The 18,794-nt window shown below is 37.5% G+C and overlaps 1 protein-coding gene across 6 annotated transcripts in view; it reads left to right on the top strand.

Annotated features, from left to right (window-relative positions):
* The window catches only part of cdh17 (cadherin 17, LI cadherin (liver-intestine)), a 95,743-nt gene that overhangs the window by 43,892 nt on the left and 33,057 nt on the right, over positions 1–18,794 (top strand). For all 6 annotated transcript variants that reach the window (XM_072570233.1, XM_072570234.1, XM_072570232.1 and 3 more), the window contains 3 exons: positions 13,481–13,618; positions 14,980–15,130; positions 17,883–18,101. In XM_072570233.1, the coding sequence (XP_072426334.1) occupies positions 13,481–13,618; positions 14,980–15,130; positions 17,883–18,101 (508 nt within the window). The remainder of the gene's footprint in view (positions 1–13,480; positions 13,619–14,979; positions 15,131–17,882; positions 18,102–18,794) is intronic.

Genomic DNA, 18,794 nt, shown 5'->3' on the forward strand with positions numbered 1-18,794 from the left:
GAAGTGGAGTTGAGGATAACTATATTAGCCTTGGTCTTATTGAATGTCATGGCAGACATGATGAGCCAAATGGCCAACAACTGCTTCTACAAAAATGAGTGAAAAGCCAAGATCATGGATCTCCACTCCTTCTTCTAATCCATTATGCCCATTTCCTGAAGGACTTTGGAGTGCAATTAATATTAAATCTGAAATAAGTTATCAAAATAATATTGTTTCAGATTTTGCTAAAAAGATAATGGTATCTGAATGTAAGCTTTTATCAGTAAATAAATTGGTCATCAACCTGAGGTCAGAAAGAGATGTTCTGTGAACTATGCATTATATACATTGCAGAATTTGTTCTCCAAATTCTGCTTCATGGATGTAACCTCCCTTTACTTTTCATGGATTTGCTGCATTTAGACATTAATTGTTCATTGACTTTGCCCCAGAGAGCCATCTAGCAATTAACAAGAGAAGTACAGTAAAAAATTGATCATTTTGATGATTTCCAATCAATATCCTTGTTCAAACAGTGAGCAATTATAAAAATCTTATTCATTAATATTGAATATTTGTTGTTGATTTGAAAATGTTACATTTCAGGTTTTTGTATACTTTTGAAGTGAATTCCTTTAAATTCCTTACCTTGCTTTCGCAACAAATTGTTTTCTTTCTAAGTTTATTCACTTTTTTTCCTCATTATTTTTGTGCATGAAGTAAAGTTGAATTCACTTTGATGAGATTCTTCTTTCCAGCCTTTTCTTTGGTCATTCTTCAGTCCTTTAATTTCACTGTTAAATAAATTTCTCCCATTGTTCAGAGAGATGTCAGATGTCCTATTGCCTATTCACCACAAATATTACCTTATAATTACAGAAACTTCATATGCAGAATTTCTTGAAACCTAAAAGTGAACAAAAATTTGAAATAAACAAGCTATGTTGCAATACATCCCACATCCAAAAAAACTGGGCTGCGGTTTTGGTCACTGGCAGAGAACTCCCCAGACATTCTCCTGGTCTCTAAACAAAGTTCCAATAATTTACATAATTTTCTTGGGGTGTCTGCCAAATTTGAAATGGATAATTGGAGAAAAAAGCAGAATGTCTGTGCCATTGATTTTCATTGCTGTGATTCTCCAAGAAACTGACATACCTGCAGAGTTTTTTCTGTGGAGAAACTCTTAGAAATATACAGAAACAATCCATTTGAACCAAACAGTCTATGCTAGTCTTTATTTTCCACAACGGCAAATGATCCCAAAATACAGTTAATTATTCAGTTCCCATTCCACTTTCCTCCCTTTGTCTTCATCCACCTATTCAATCTAATTTTGAATGTTGGCACATTATTTGAACAAACTGCTATCCTTTAAGGTGAACTCCACCATCTCAAGTCTCTTTGTAAAGGATTTTCTATGATTCACAGAATGACTGAGCTTCTTCAGCACTTGTTTTTATTTCAAACCTCCATCATTCATAGTACTCTGCTTTTAATTTTCTGCATTCTCTATTTATTCACATTCTATAAGGCAGATAGCTTCGTAATTAATCTGCACTGTACCTTCTCTAAATGTTCTCATTTCCTGATGAAGGGCTTATGCCCAAAATGTCGATTCTCCTGCTCCTCAGATGCTGCCTGACCTGCTGTGCTTTTCCAGCACTACAGTCTCTGACTCTGATCTCTAGCATCTGCAGTCCTCACTATAATTCCTCCCTGTGCCTTCTCTAAAGTCTCAATATCCATTATACTGGGGGTTCAACACTGTGCACAAGTTGAATAAAACACTGAGGTCTTACTAAGGTTCTATATAGTTTTACCTCTTGGCTTATTTATTATATAACTCTTGTAATAAATTTGAGTTGTTTTAACTTCATTGGAAACTAAAGTCAGATGTTAAGTAACAGTTGGTTTGATTCTGTTAGTTTCCTGCTGGACTGCTTGGATTAAAATGGACTCCTGGAATTGCATTAACATTTTTTATAATATTAACTGCTAAAGTTTCTGAGCCGAACCTTATGTTTTTGATTTGGCAAAACCTACATTGCCATGAAGCTTTTGGGGTTTGTCACTGCAAGATCAAGTGAATTCTCTCACTGTATCTTACCAAAAGTGTCTCATTGTTTATCCATCCTGATCACTATGGTATTCTTCACATTCAATTTCTGCTGCATCTTACCATGCACTGGTCCTGGAACAGCTCACCACACAGCAGACAGCCAGTGAAATACTTGTGCCTGCACTACCTTTGAAAGATCACTGTGCAACCAGTCAACCTGGAGATGTCCTGTTCAGTTCCTGACATTTGCGCTAGACATGGCAGACATGGGGAAATCAGTGCCTCGATTTGCTGTCAGTGTCTTGGGCGTCCTGCTGGAGGGATTTGAGGTGAATGGGACTTCCTCTTCCCCTAGGATCAAAGATGGAGCCCACAATAGCCCAGTCTGAAGTTGCCACGTTGGTAAAGAACTAGCCTTTGGAGGAATGTCCAGAACTGTAAGAAGAAAGTCAATGTCCTCCTCCACACCACATGTGTAAATGCCACCATCGTCTCTCTGAAAACTCACTCTATATAGCCACCAAGGGTCATGCTCTACCATTCTCACTAATGCCCGCAACATCTTTGCCTCCTGCTCTCACCCATTGCAATCCACATCTCCCCACCAACACCAAGAGTAATAGCTGTGCCACCCACTTTCATCTCAGGTGATAGCTGTGTCTTTCACATTCCAGAAGGAAAGCAATTCCCAATAGGAAGAAAGCATCAAGACAGCAAGTATGCTGCTCATCATTTGGCTCCTCCCCTTGTGTAGACAGAATCCTAACTCTGATTGTCCCATGTGGCTGACTGACCATCTGCAAGTCCCTGGACCAGTTTTGGAGACTGCTGTTGACTTACTCTGTGAAGGCTATTCTTCTTGGCCTGACTAAAGCCTGCTGATAACTATAATAGGCTTCCTGGCTTTGTGTCTACACTAAGCAGCAAGTCAGGGCAGAAGTTGTATGAGTCTGATATCTCTGGTTGAGGCGGCAAAGTGTAGAAAGGCAAAGCATTTGTCTTCATGCTGTGAGAATTCAGATAAGCTCAGAGTGAGTGGATGCTAATAGAACAAGCAAAAAAGGCTGAAGATGCAGCCTAGTCCTATCTTTCTAAGTACACAGTGTCCATGTAGTACTATTTTAATGATAGTTGTCTTTGACTTGCCTTGGTTACTTCTATTTGCAGCCTTTTACAGCCAAATGGTATTAGAAAAAATATTATTTTATACTAAACTAATTTAATGTTATTTTATTGTCCCTCATCTAAGTTCTATAGTTCTGCCATTCAAATGGATCATATTTCAGCTCTGTCGTTCCTTTGGAGACATTGATAGCCACAGATATGTCACATGCTCTAGTCCTACATAAACCTGCCAAAGAAACCCGATATAGGATAAAGCCTTTAAACTGAACTATTGCAACTATCCAAACAAAAGAAAAGTACCAATTGTGTCATATTGTATTCACCCTTTTTATTGTGAAAATGTATGTTTTAAACTGTTCTTAGATGTTTGGTACAAGTAGAAAGTGGAGAAATTCCTTCGTATGTGCACTGAATTCTGTTCTCTATAATATTTGTCAGGTGCGAAAATAGTCTCACCTTTTATGAAATGGATGCTTTTATCTATAAATGTATAAGTTACTTATCAAGTTATTTGGCATTAGGGCTTCGTTAGTCATTCTTTGTGTCATGATATTGTTACTACTTTCAGTTATAAGTTATGTAAAACAAATGGATAGATATATGGTAGTTAAATTTGCTGTGTTAATTTTAGCTTTTCAGTGACTTTCTGTTGAAAGTCTTTAAAAATAAGTTTCACTTACATTGAAAAAACAGACTTTCAGAGATTTCAGCTGATAGCATGCAGCTACAAATTTTCTTTGCCCTAACAAGTATTCTCCTAGGGAGGCATTAGACGAGTGAAAACTCACGCAACTGTATGACTTGATTGACGACTTTGTCAAAAGAAACCTTGACAAAATGTGTGGGAAACTTTCTTATTAAGACCAAAATTCATTCAATGAATAAGGGACAAAGTATTACTGAAAAACATATCTATTCTCATGTAACTAGAGTGACAGGTAGGTATAAAATACGAAGGACATTAGAATAGATACTTCAGAATTTGGTAAGACTTGGGAAAGCAATTGCCTGGAGGCTGAGACTTTCAACATACGAATTCTGCAGTAATTAATATTATCATAAGAGTTAGGTTAAGTATTTAAGTAGTTAGAATTAAAATAGTCAGCAGTGCATGTTTATCTCATATGCAAATCAATAAATACCTTTTTAGTTGTTACCTTTTGGAATAAGTTAGATATTTATGAGTATTAGTACATTCCCTGAAATATGAAAGGATTTCATTGTTGCCAGGTCAGAATCCTTGAGCCTCTTATGCAGCCCCATGGTGACAGCACCACAACATCAACAACTGAAGGCTTTAAAGGTAGCACCAAAGTACATTCTCAGAGGGACTAAGCAAAAAAATGTGAACTTGCTAGTGATATAGCATCCTGAGAACATGTCTAAATATAACTAATTTGCAATTCTGATTAGGAATTGTAAATGGTTTTTATGCTTTTTCCTTTCAGTGCATTTGTTTGTAACATGGCAAAACAAAAGAAAAACAAAAAGCAGAGTGTGTGAGTGTTTTTAGTTGCAGTGGTTCTATTAATTCATTCTTGGCTGGTGCAGGTTCTTGATACTGCGAGAGACAGATCAAGATTTAATATTGCATGAACAAACAAAATGGCTCTTTTATTAAACAATCATTCCATGTTTTTGAGTAGGGTGGAGTAAAATAGAGTAGCTTTTATTTGTCGTTTCTCCCATATATAACTGAAACAGTAAAAATGAGACATGTTCCTACAATACTGAGGTTTTCTGCTTCTTCTTACAACCCCATCTACTGGTATTTTATGTGGCACTTCAAATGGCACTATGTACATTGCTATTTGAAAATTCTAAAACCACACCATGTTCATGTTAACAGCATAGCTATGATGTGCTTAAAGGCATCTTCTATTAAAGGTAGTACATGTAACTAAAATGGCTGTACCATAACCTATAATAAATTGAAGTCAATAATTTCCCTTTGTGAGCACTGCACTATTTCAGCCCTTCCCTGTATTTGTGCTGAGACAATATATCACAATTTTGCTTGTTCCTGAGAACAATCTTTACATTTTCCTAAAACTGGTTCTACTTTCGGAATAGTCCAACGTTTCTCATTACTCAAAATTTCTCTTTGGTGAGGCGAAAGTGAGTACTGCAGATGCCAGAGATTAGAGTCAAGATTAGAGTGGTGCTGGAAAGGTACAGCAGATCAGGCAGCATCCGAGGAGCAGGAATATCAATGTTTTGGGCAAAAGCCCTTTATCAGGAAGGGATTTCTCTTTTGCTGCCAACATCAACTGTAACAAGATTTCTACCTGTCTCATCTGTAAAATCTACACTTTTAGAAAGAAGAGTGGAAATATTGTAATATTCACAATCTAGGGAACAAATATTGTTAGAATAATTTGAGAGCTTTTGAAACAGTAGTATTCGACATTTATGTTGAGACCAGAAGAAACTATCAAATCAATACATTTTCTTGAGTTCTGAGTTTTGCTCATTAACAAGTAGGAAACTTCCATCTTGCCACAGAAAGCAAGAAAACTTTCAGATTAGATTACTTACAGTGTGGAAACAGGCCCTTCAGCCCAACAAGTCCACACCGACCTGCCGAAGCGCAACCCGCCCAGACCCATTCCCCTACATTTACCCCTTCACCCAACACTACAGGCAATTTTGCATGGCCAATTCACCTAACCTGCACATTTTTGGACTGTGGGAGGAAACCAGAGCACCCGGAGGAAACCCACACAGACACGGGGCGAATGTGCAAACTCTACACAGTCAGTCGCCTGAGGCGGGAATTGAACCTGGGTCTCTGGCGCTGTGAGGCAGCAGGGCTAACCACTGTGCCACCGTGCCACCCACTTCAGATATTAGGAAACAACATTTTGATTTTTTATAAGAACAAACATGTCCCGAGTAAGCAGTACGGAGATTCAGTGTTGCTAGCTCCTATCCAACAGATCTTAAAAAGTAAGAAAAAAAGGTAGAAAATATCTTATTGCCATCAAGTTTTATTGTCAGAGATAAGACAAATTGAGTGACAATTGGACATCTTGATTTTAGGCTGATGTATTGCTTTAAAATTAAATATTAAATATCAACAGGACAAGTAAATTGCCCCAGAAGGCTGTGGAGGCCAAGTCTCTGGATACTTTCAAGAAAGAGTTGGATAGAGCTCTTAAGGATAGTGGAATCAAGGGTTATGGGGATAAGGCAGGAACAGGATACTGATTGAGGATGATCAGCCACGATTATAATGAATGGTGGTGCTGGCTCGAAGGGCAGAATGGCCTACTCCTGCACCTATTGTCTATTGTCTATTGTCTATAAACAATTGCATTCAGTAGGTTCTTCTGCAGATGACCTTGTAACTCACCAAAATATAAAAGGTGACACAGATACTTTTGAAAAGGTTCTGACAGCTTTTGGTAGCACTTCAATCTGAAATTAAATAACTTTTATTTTAAAAAAACAACATTTAACAGAAGTGTTCAGCATCAAGGGAGTCTAGAAATAAATTCACTAATGACCTCTGCTGATTAGTGGAGAATTGTGACTGTGGAAATATGAAGCCAGCATTCATAAGAGCCAGAGCAATTTTTGCAATTATTGATGAATCTTGTCAGATTTATTACAGTCCAAGCAAGATCAGACTTTGAAGACTATTTAAATAGTATTAGAAACAGAAACTAGAAAGACTCAGACAAATCCTGGGAAGGACATCTTATGGGAGCAGACCACAGACTCATCCACTTAATAAGATACTAACATGTTACAGACACAAATGATAAGCCATTTCAGAGAGTCAGCCAATCCGCAGATATAAAGAGTCAATGTCAGCACTGTGGAACATAAAAGCCTCACAAGAACAAGCAGTGCTCTGTACAACCAAAATGTTACTACATGTATAAAATAATAGATCACTTCTGCATGATGTGCAAAACAAGGACAATATCAGAGTAGCAAACATAATAGAGGTTACATGTGCATAGAACTCAAACCAATTGCACAATCACCACTGAAAAAGATACCTGATAGACTCTAGAGGGAAATTGATGATGTATCCCTTTCGAGTTTGACAGAATTTATGTATGTCAATGGCCTTTCCATTAATTTGCAATTTGATGTAGATAAGAGTTCTTTTGGATTAAATGCCATGACTGAAGAAGTTACAGCCTACAAAGATGACATTGCATGGCACAGATGGAGTAATTCTTCAGAGCAAGAGTCTGGTACGAGCAACACTGCAGTGAAAATTGGGTAGGAAAGTTGAAAATGTAGCTTATCATCAATCCCTCTCATGCATGAACTTGCATGAATGTCCTAACTATAGTAGTCAGAATTCAACTAATTCCTACAGAACAGCAGCTTTAAACACAAACCAGTGACATCTAACTGGTTAAAGTGCAACCAACAGAAGATATTTTTGGGCTTCCTAGCAGAACCTACAAAGAAGAATGAATCTATTGGAATTATGTACGGTGACAGAAGAGAATTGTTTCATATTATCAAATGTAAAGAACACATAGACTTTGCAGGACTGGTGGAAATGTTTTCCTTTCCTATCATCACTGGAGAAAATTCAGAAGACAAATATCAGCCAATTGCCTGAAGTTGCACATACTGAGAACAAGGATGAGCAATTTATCCCACTTGAGCTAATTGTTGAATTTTTGATAAAGGTTTTTCAGACAACAAAATAGCACTGAGCATATTGATAAAGTAGATTTAACTTTGATGCCAAATGACGAGCCAAAGCAAGTTCAAGAGTAACATTTCAATACTTCATTTTCCAAGGAAGAATTTCTTTTAAAAATTAGGCAAAGAAACTGCTACGTAAACAACAATCCTTCAGTAAAATGACTGAGGAGGTGAAAATGTGTTGTAAGACAACCATAGTCAGAGAATGAACATGTCCGACCGAATCAACATGTTGAAATAAAGTGCTTACATACTTCCACACAGAGATATAAGCAAACTAGTGAACTAAGTAGACATGGCATAATATAGCTACTAATTAAAAATTAGCAAACTTCATTTGATTTGTTTACTGTCTGGGAGGTTCAAGAACTGCAGTCTGTCTGTATTCACTTCAACAAAATCAAAATACTGTAAATGCTGGAAATCTGAAATAAAAATAAAAAATTCTGGAAGACTGCAAAAGATTTGACAGCATCTGTGGAGTGATAAATATAAGTTAAAATTTCAAGGAGCTGACCTGTTGCCAGTTTAGATGAATCAGGAATAGTGCTGCACAGTGAATTATAGAGCAAGCAATTGGTGACTGAGCTTAGGGCTGTTTCAGTTCGATAGCAGGGTCAGAATCCTAATTGGAAAGTATTATAGAGCTGTGAAAAAGATGGCCACATCTTTATGATAATAGTATGTTCAAAGATTTTGGACAGGAAAGAGAAATTAGTGATGAATGGAGATTTGCAGGGCAATAAAGCATAAAAACCAAGAGCAGAAGTAGGCAATTCAGCCCCTTGAGTCTGCTCCACCATTAAACATTATCGTGGTTGATCTTTCTTGGCCTCAACTTCACATTCTTGCCCAATCTCCATAACCTTTCAACCTATTAATAATTAAAAATCTGTTTATCTCCTCAAATTTATTCCTAGCATCCACCACACTCGGGGCAATGAATTCTACAGATACACAACTCTTTGAGAGAAGAAATATTTCCTCATCTGTTTTAAATCTGCTACCCTTTATCTTAAAACCATAGCCTATCGTTCCATATTGTTCCACAAGAGGAAACATCTTTCTATATCTACTTTGTCAATCTGTATTAGCAGTTTATATATTTCAATTAGATTTCCTCTCGTTTGTCTAAACTCAAGAGAGTTTGGCCTTCAGAGTCTAAAGGGACTAAAGGGATGAAGGGCATTTCTTTTTGTGGGGAGGTTAGTGGTGCACAATTTAAAGAGTGGGTGAAAGTCTCTGGAGAGAAGAAACCATTCACTATATCACAATATCAGTGACACTGATCCCAAGAAGGAATAGTCAGTTTAACTTTGTTGTTGGGGAGGTTTCTGCAAACAATGATCCAAGACAGAATTAGTAGTCATGTAGAAATGATGGGTTGTTTAAGAAAAGCCAGCCAGGATTTATTAAGAGGAACTTATGATTAACTAGCTTTCTGGAGTTCTTTAAATAGGTATCAGATGGACTCAGTATAGGAAATGGTATTGATGTTGATGGGCACACAGATTTTCAGAGGGTGTTTCAATATAATGTCACACCACCAACATATGGGAAGGTTATAGGTCATGATTAAAAACGTCAGTAGCAATATGGATTCAAAAATTGTCTGAATGATAAACCACAATGACTTGAAAGTGATTTGCAAACAAAGCAACATTTCCATTCAGTGAACATTTGGGATCTGGAGCACATTACCTGAAATTATGGTGGAGGCAGGTTCAATTGAAGAAGTATTGGATAACTATTTGGATAAAAACAGTATAAAAGAGCATGGGGAAAAAGTAGAAGATTGACATAAGGTAATAATGCTCTTTTAGTGAGTAAGTGAAGGCACAAATGGCTTCCTTCCATGCCATAAGATTTGTGTGAATCTGTGAAGGAGAGAAATTGAATGGCCAGCAGTTTTGTGGAAAAATGGTCAAGATGGGATTTGTGGACTAGATGAGTTCAGAGACAGCATGAGGGCAGATAGGGATCTCGTTGAGAAAGATGTAAGTTCCGGGTTAGGGCAAGAGCAATGAACAGAAAATATAAATGACCAGTCTTAGGAAAAAAATTAAACAGTGAAGAGCCATCAACAAACATTCATTAAGTTGTTGAATCTTCAGATGCCATGGACCTGAGCTCTGAAATTTCTGAAACTTGGGAAAAGGATGGACATAAGAAAAGGAGGAGTTTTTGCAGAGGTAGTATGGGGAGTTAATGTCAAAACTACAGCACAAGTTCTTAAAGGAGGAATCTGAGGGTTATTTCATCATATGGATTCGACTTAGATGGATTAACTTGATTAGTTGTGACTTCAGGGCTTTTTCAAACATTCTTTCATGAATTGTCAGCATCACTGGCTGGGCCAGAATTTGTTGCTCATTCTTAGTTGTTCAGAGAATCGGTGGAGTCAACCACATTACTGTGGGCCCAAAGTCACACATAGGCAAAATTTCCTTACTGGAAGAATATTAGAAAACTAGACCAGCTTTTATAGCAGCAGTTACATGATTGTCATTAAGCCAGATCTATATCCTGGATTGTTTAATGAATTCAGATTTCACCATCTGAAAAGGTGGGTTTCGAACACACATCCCTAAAACATTAGTCTGGATTGTGAATTTCTAGTGCAGTGATATTGTATGCAGGAGCATGAGGTTGAGCAACATATCAGCCATAATTGAATGGTTGAGCAGACTCAATGGGCAGAAAGCAATAGCAGAAGCCTTTTCCCTAGGATTGGGGAGTTCAAAATAAGAGGGCATAATATTAAGATGAGAGGAGAAAGATTTAAGAAGGACAGGAGAGGCAACCTTTTCACACAGAGGGTGGTTCATGTATGGAATGAACCGCAAGATAAACTGGTAGATGCAGGTGCAGTTACAATATCTAAAAGACACTTGGACAGATACATGAATATAAAAGATTTAGAGGGATATTGGCCAAATGCAGACAAATGAGACTTGTCAAGTTTTGGAAATTTGGTTGGCTTGGATGAGTTGGACTGAAGGGTCTGTTTCTGTGCTGTATGACTCTATAATTCGATAATTCTGTAATATCTTCTGGTAAAAGGATAAATAAGGAAATGAGGGTAGAGTTAAATTAATATGGTAGTGGTAATGGAAAGCAATGGCAGCCTATAGATCAAGAATAATTAGGAAAGAAAAAGAAAGAATAGTAAGAATAGGGTAATTGTGCTTATGTGAATGCAAGGAGTGTAAATTTTGCGTAAACTTTGAGTCACAACAAGTCCTATTTATCCATAACACCAATGTTTATTGACTTACATTGGCTTCCAGTTAAGCAATGAGTTAATTGTATAATTCTCATCCTTCTTTTCTAAATCCTGCATTGCCTCACCCCTCCCTGCTTCTAATCTCATCCAGTTCCACAACACTGTATGATATTTGCAGTCTTGCAATTTTGGTCTCTTATTATGAATGTTTCTGGGTGTGTCTTTAACTACCAAGTCTGAGGTTTAGAATTCCCTGCTTAAACCTTTCACTTCTCTTTTCTTCTTTAAAATGCTACTTAAAATCTATTCTTTGACCAAATTTTTGATCATCAGCCTTAATATCTCTCCTTGTGGCTCAGAATCAAATTTTTATGCTCTAGTGAAGTACCTAACCACATTTTAGTATGTTTGATATTCTATATGGATCAAATATGTTATTGATGTTGAGAAATGTTAGAATGTAAGCAACAACTAGATATTGTAGGATAACTGGAACTTCATTGATAGCAAGTGATTTGTGTTTCAGAAAGCACTGTGAAGAGAAAGCAGGAAATGAGGTGGAATTATTTGTAAGGGAGAACTGAGTACATTGGAGTTAATGCTTGAAGTGGTTTGGGGTCTTTTTCGGATGGCAAGAGAATATAATAGCAATAATAATATTCAACAGACCAAGAATTAATTAAAGTGAGGTGAATGCATTGTTGAGAGGTGGGAACATAGATGTGTGTAAAATACTAATTCTGGAAGAAGATATAGGAATAGTAATATTGGAACAGATACTGAAATGAAAGTATTTGAAGGGTAGATGAAGAGGTTATTTTAAGGGAAAAATTACCGTATATTTGAAATTGGTCAAAGAGATTGGTCAAACAAATTAGATGCATGACACTTACTGAAAGGCATTAGGGAGGAAGACAAAATATAAATTGCTATAAAAATAGAGTCAGGGTGCCAAGAAACTGAGAAGGGCTGCAAAGATGAATTGTGAGAAAAATATAGTTTTTTAGTGTTCAAGCATATCAGGTTTTAAGAAAGGCTACAAAGTAGGATGGATCATTTTAAAAACACTGATAAAAACTGTTGATTGAAAAATGATAAATTGTTGAAATATTAAGCTGTTAGTTTTCACAAAACTACTTGAAAAAAAATGTCAGAAATTGAAGATCTATGTTAAAATTGAATGTGGACAAAAATGCTTCAAAATCACATAGACGAACATATTCAGAAATTTCAGGAAGGAAGTAGAAAGGTTCTTGCCAACAATATTGCAATGGAAAACAACAGCTGGGTTGACTACATAAATCAACCTCCTGCTTGTAGCTGTTACTGCAGGGAAACTTTTATTTCTCAGGAGGAAGAAGCAGTGAAAAGATAGACTGCCTACTTGGGAGGCCAGCTGACAACATTTGTCAGTCTCAACAAATAATAAGTCAGGCCTCCAATTGAAACTCCCAGGTAGGTAGCATATCCAACATACTCAGTTATTTTCCTGGAATTTAAAATCCTCGCTGAGGAGAACAAATGCAGAAGCAACTGTTTGCCGGCAAATGAAGATTGCACAATCTGTAGGTGGATCACTGTCAATCAATTAAGTTTTTGACTTTGATTTGATTTGATTTTATTATTGTCACATGTACCTAGGTACAGTGAAAAGTTTTGGTTTGCTTGCAGAGCAGGTAGATCATACCATTCAAAATGCATTAGCAGCATATTAATCATCTCCGATTTTTTTATCGAACAGGTTGTTGATTTACACTCGTTCAAGAACTTAGATCAGACTGGCGCTGGATATCTCTCCACCCTGGAGGCTTCCTGCCTCTATTGCTGATGAAGAGCTTTTGCCCAAAATGTCGATTTTCCTGCACCTTGGATGCTGCCTGACCTGCTGTGCATTTCCAGCGCCAGTCTGATCTAAACTCTGGTTTCCAGCATCTGCAGTCCTCACTTTTGCCAACTCATTCAAGAACTGTCTACCCACAGTCTGGTTTTACATTTTTTTAAATGTGGGAGGTGTGGGGTTTTTATTCATTTATTCAATGGACTATTGTTCATTTCCAGTAACACTGTTACAAAGAAAATTGATCACATGCATAACAGTGCCACAAAAACAGTGAGTCACAGTTTACCCATAGGCTGCCAATGGGTAGACTGTGACTCACTGTTTTTGTGGCACTATTATATATGTCACAATGAAATCATCAGCTTCTTGGCATTTTATATATGTGAGATATAGTGTTCTTGCAAAAGTATTCACATTTTATGGAAATATGTGCTGGTAATCCATCTTAAATAGTAGAAGTTAAAATGTTGACAAAAATTAAGGTTTATTAACTTAATTTCTAAGGAAGAAAATATGGACAATAATTCCTTAATTATGATAACTCTGCATTGTTTCTCTAATTCAGGTGCAATGGAATGAACCTGATGCAATATATGAAGTCAAGCCAAAGGTCGAGCTTGCTTATCCCAAGTTTCCATTTGCAGTCGATGCGAGTGGTAACATTAATGTGACAGAACCATTAGACAGAGAGCAGATTAGTGAGGTATGTTGCCATGCCTACAAGTTACAAAACATATTTTCTTCAAATGTTGGTACTAAGTTCTTAAAGTGGTTGAGGAGTGGAACTAATTGATATTTTTGTATTTCGAGATATAGCTTTACAACATTCATGATAATCTTACAGAGAGTATTGCCTGGTCGCTGTAGAACCTGTCTGATTTTGATTCAATTGATTTCTAAATGTAGAATTTAATTGACCTATTATACAAAAAACATAAAAACATTGGAAAAATTCAAGTTGTTTTGGGTCGGGCATTTATTTGCTGCAAATGTGATGTTGCCCTCGACCATGCCACTTCTATTTTTTTATTCATTTTCAGCAATCTGAGGGAGTTTTGTTAAAATTAAGTTGTAAAATTTAATGTGGAGTCAGGAAAAGAGAAGACCACAAGGACTGTAATGGTTGACTTATTAAGTTTTCTTTAGTTTTATAATTTTATACTAGGAAGACATTACATTTTGAGTTGGCACGATGACTCAGTGTTTACCACTGCTGCCTCACAGTGCCAGGGACCCAGGTTCGATTCCAATCTTTGGTGACTGTCTGTGCAGAGTTTGCACATTCTCCCCATGTCTGCATGGGTTTCCTACCACAGTTCAAGGATGTGTAGGTTAGGTGAATTGGCCATGCTAAATTGCCCATAGTGTTAGGTGCATTAGTCAGAGGGAAATGGGTCTGGGTGGTCAGTGTGGACTTTTTGGACTGAAGTGCCTGTTTCCACTCTGTAGGAAATCTAATCTAAAGACTGTAATGCTGAACATTTTAACTTATTTCTCAATTTTTCCAATTCTGTAACTAAGATTTTGCATGTAGGAGCTTTGTGTGTGGTGACACTGTACACTTTTCAATGTGTTCTTGGAACCCGTACTTGAGTACACATTACAATCAACCATAAATTTAAATTGAAGTCTTCAGAAATCCTGTGAGGGTATTCATTGTGGAAACTGTTCCTGTTATTATTACCTGAACTAAAGTTTATTTACTGTGGAAAGTCCCAGAGTGGTCACTTTTTTTGAGGTGGGCTGCACTCTGGTCAGTATTGCGATCAGCGTTTCAGCTGGCACTCGCCAACCACATGGGAACCGATTTGCAATTGGCAAGTTACAGAGAAGTTACAGTTCTTGAACAGAAAATGCTTTGTCTTCCTTTTTAAAGAATTACTATTCTTGCGTATTTCACAGCTTAACCATGACTTTTGTAAGTGATGTAGTAATATTATTTAATCTATAGGAAAAGATACTGTGATCTGCATAAGACAACATTTTGGTGGTGTAGGAGTTGTGCAATTTTCTACCTACTGGTTAATACTCCTCATTGTCTAGTTTCTTTTGGCATGTGTTTAGTATATACTTTTAGTTTACGCGCTGGACGAAAACAGAGAGCCACTGGAAGAGCCATTGGAAATTACGATCATCGTGGAAGATATCAATGATAATTACCCCATTTGTAACCCAGAAGTAAAGTTTCTTGAAGTCCAAGAAAATGAACCTATTGGTGAGTACAGTCACATCATAAAATGTAAGGCATCGTGTTCTTTGTGTAAAAGCACCTGGGTTAGAATTAACCATTTATAGTCAAACCCACTAAAATGAATAACTGATAAAAAGAATAAAACATTTCAGGTAGTGTAATCCTTTTTCTAGCTTTTTTTTCCCACCAGTGGGTTTCCCTGTTAAATGAGTAAATGTTCATATGTATGATGCTGGATTTATTTTTTAAAGTTGTGCTGCCTCACTGAAGTTAAATGAGTTAAGATCTTTTTATAAATGACTATTACCAAGGTGTAAACATTGACTCGCGACAAACTTAGTTGCTGCTTCAGAGTCTTTCAGCTCATGAGGTGCTGGAGCACTAGTAGTTTTGTAATCAATGTGCCAAGCACCGTAGTTGAGGTGTACAAATTGCTAATGTTCAAAATTTGTAATATTTATAGTTTACTTCCTTCATAGGCCTATTTAAAAAAAAATGCTTTTCAAGGTTTAAGATGTTTTAAAAGGCATTATTTTGTAAATTAAATACACATTTGTGCAACTATCTCACAGTTAGGCACAAAAATTCACATGATGGTAATAAAGTAGAAGCTTAGACTGGCCCACAGAGTGAAAAAGCAATATAAAGATATTGAACTTTTAATATTCTTGCATAGGATGTGGAAATGTATGGCAAGGCCAGTATTTGACACATGTTCCTAATTTGCCTTGAACTGAGTATCTTGTGAGGCCACTTCAGAAGACAGTTAAGAATCAACTACATTGCTGTGGTTCTGGAATTACAGACTAAAGCCGCTAAGGACAACAGATTTCTTTTCCCTAAAGAGACATTAATGACACAAACAAGTTTTTACAAGAAACAAAAGTATTTATAGGAGTGCAATTAGACTAGCTTTTCATCAAACTCTGATTTCACCATATGCCATGGTGGGTTTCAAATCCAGTTCTTCAGAACTTTAGCCTTGGGTTCTGGGTTACTAATCCAATATTATGAGCACTATATTATGCCCCCTGTGCCCAGCAGTCACCATGGGCTACATTTAATGCCATTTCCCCAGAAGGGTTTGGTGTTTAGGGCATTTAATTCAGTGGGCTGTGGCAGGTGGAGACCCAATTGCCTGATTCTGCCCCAGTAGTGAATGGGAAGACTGTCCTATGGAAAGCTCAAAATGATATGCTGTTGGAGATAGCTGGGGTCTTCTGGAGGGGATGAGGTAGGTCCCTCATTAGATACTCAGTGCATGATTGAGACCCACCATTGGAAAGGAGGGAAGAACCATCTCCGTGTCCTTGCCGCCAACTCTCCCTCTTATGACCCGCACACCAGGAACATCTCTCCTGCCATCACTTATCTACTTCTGGGCACATCAGCAATCCTGGGTCTTAATGGCTGCAGTACTGACAGCAGCCACCATTTCCTTGCTGTCACTACTGAACATCAAAGAACAGATGGATTTAGAGCTCCAGAGTTCATGATACCAAAGCAGGCCTGATGCTGCATTTACGTCAGCAAGCTTTTTCAAAAGTAAGTCATGTGTGCCCCTCAGCTCCCCATCTGGCAGCAACATCCTTGACACCTACATTAAGCCCTGCCCAGTGATGGTGATTAAATAGGTCATTTTTTAAAATAACAAATTTGTCAGGTATCCAATCGGTCTCATTATTCCTTTTCTGTTTCCTTCACACATTTAGAGGTAGAGAATTATTGACCCTGAAGGCAGGAACACATGAAGGAAACTGGAGTTGTACCTTCAACTGAAAGATCACTTGAAGGGAATAGTCTCAGAGGGTTGGGGTGGATGGCTGGAGGTGGGTGGGAGTTCTGTCTGTTCTGTGAAAACCGACAGTAAAAGGTGCACTGGTGGGATGAGAGTATTTCCTAAATTCTCCATTACTCACCTCCCCTCTGCCAAAAGTAAACTGACCTGTGACAAGATATTTTGCTCAGATCCATGAAGTGATGCTGTTGGAGTTCAGATGTGTGTAGATCACGGTGATACATTTTATATTCATGAAATAAAAGATAGCCAATTAAAATCTTTTCTTTTTCCATCTGGGTGGGAGGCAAGTGGCATTGTTTTCAGTGAATAAAGGATCAATTGAATCCTCCACTCTGTATTTGGAACAGAGGTTAAAGGAAAATGTGATCTTCCCTTTCCTTCTCCTTCACCAATTACTCTTACGCCAAAGCCCATTTTATCCTCCAGTTCACCTTCCATAAATGCTTCGTATTAAGTCCTCATGTCTAGTATTACCCCATCTTTACATGGTCAACTTGAACCCTTAGTGCACTGTTATTCACCTCAATATTGTCCAACCATCAATATTTACTAACACCCTCCAAGAATAGGTGCTGAACTGCAAGAATACCCGTATCATAAGTCAATATTTCTTCTCTTTTTGATAATTCCAATTTACACCTTTATTAGATCATATTTGTATTTGTTTAATTGCCATGTTAGCCACCTCCATTATTCTTGCACCATCAATATTTGTAAATTAATCTCTCCTACTATCCAGTTTGTCACAAAGCTTTTATTTATATCTCCCCTCTCTTCTGCTTCCTGTTCTTGCTTAATATGCTTTACACCTTTAAGTCACTGCTGTTAACTACAGGTAAGTTACCAATCTGAAAAGTTAACTCTGCTTCTCACTCCCTATTATTCCCTGAGTACTTTAAATACTTTCTATTTTTGTCTTTAATGAATTTTAAAATATATTTTACTTTATGTCACATCTACACTTTTCCAACTCAGGAAGCTACATTGGAACTGTGCTTGCAAATGACATGGATGAAGATGGATCAGTTAATACTTTGTTGAGATATAAAATCATTGATCAAGAACCAAAAATTCCAGAGGATGATATGTTCAGTATTGATGATTTCAAAGGAGAGATCAAGCGTTTCCAAGGGCATCTGGTGAAACGCATTGCACCAGATTATATTTTAACAGTCCTAGTCAGCGACCAACCAGGTAAAAGGGAAGATCTGTATAAATCTCAACAAGCCAGAAGTAATATGATATATTGACACACACTCAGAAGAGTTCATGACTCTTGTAAATGCTTTGCTTTTATTATTTTATAATTGCCCAGGCCATCTAGGTAATTACTTTGTCTATCCCTTCCTCCCTTTTTAAACCACAAATAAGACAACTTCACTTTATGCAGTGAGGCCATTTTAGTTTTGCACAAGCATAGGGCAGAATATTCTGAGACGATAGGAAGCAAGAAAGGAGGTGGATTGTCAACAGGAGTAATTCCTGATCCTTCTCACCGCTGTGCAATTAATTTCTAATTGGGAAGGTCCATGGGCAGCCAACCCACCCTACATCCATTTAAGAGCCTTAAGTGGTCAATCAATGAACACTTAGTGACCATTTAAGGATCTCTTCTTGCCTCAGCTGCATTATTACCACCTCCAGATGGATCTGTTGACATGCAGCCTGTACAACTGGAGAGGCGGGGTGGTGAGAGTTGCTCAATCTACAATAAGTTGTGCATGATTGAAAACATGAACCTTTGACAGAGGCGTGACTGCTGAGAGCAACCTGAGAGGTACCCTTGTTACCAAACACAGGGTCTTTCTTTCAGCTGGACACTCCACCACAAAAAATCCCCTCGAACATTTGTTAGTTTTTTCCTCTGACAAACTTCCTCTAGGGTGA

Source organism: Chiloscyllium punctatum, chromosome 5, assembly GCF_047496795.1.
Source record: "Chiloscyllium punctatum isolate Juve2018m chromosome 5, sChiPun1.3, whole genome shotgun sequence".
NCBI lineage: Eukaryota > Metazoa > Chordata > Chondrichthyes > Orectolobiformes > Hemiscylliidae > Chiloscyllium > Chiloscyllium punctatum.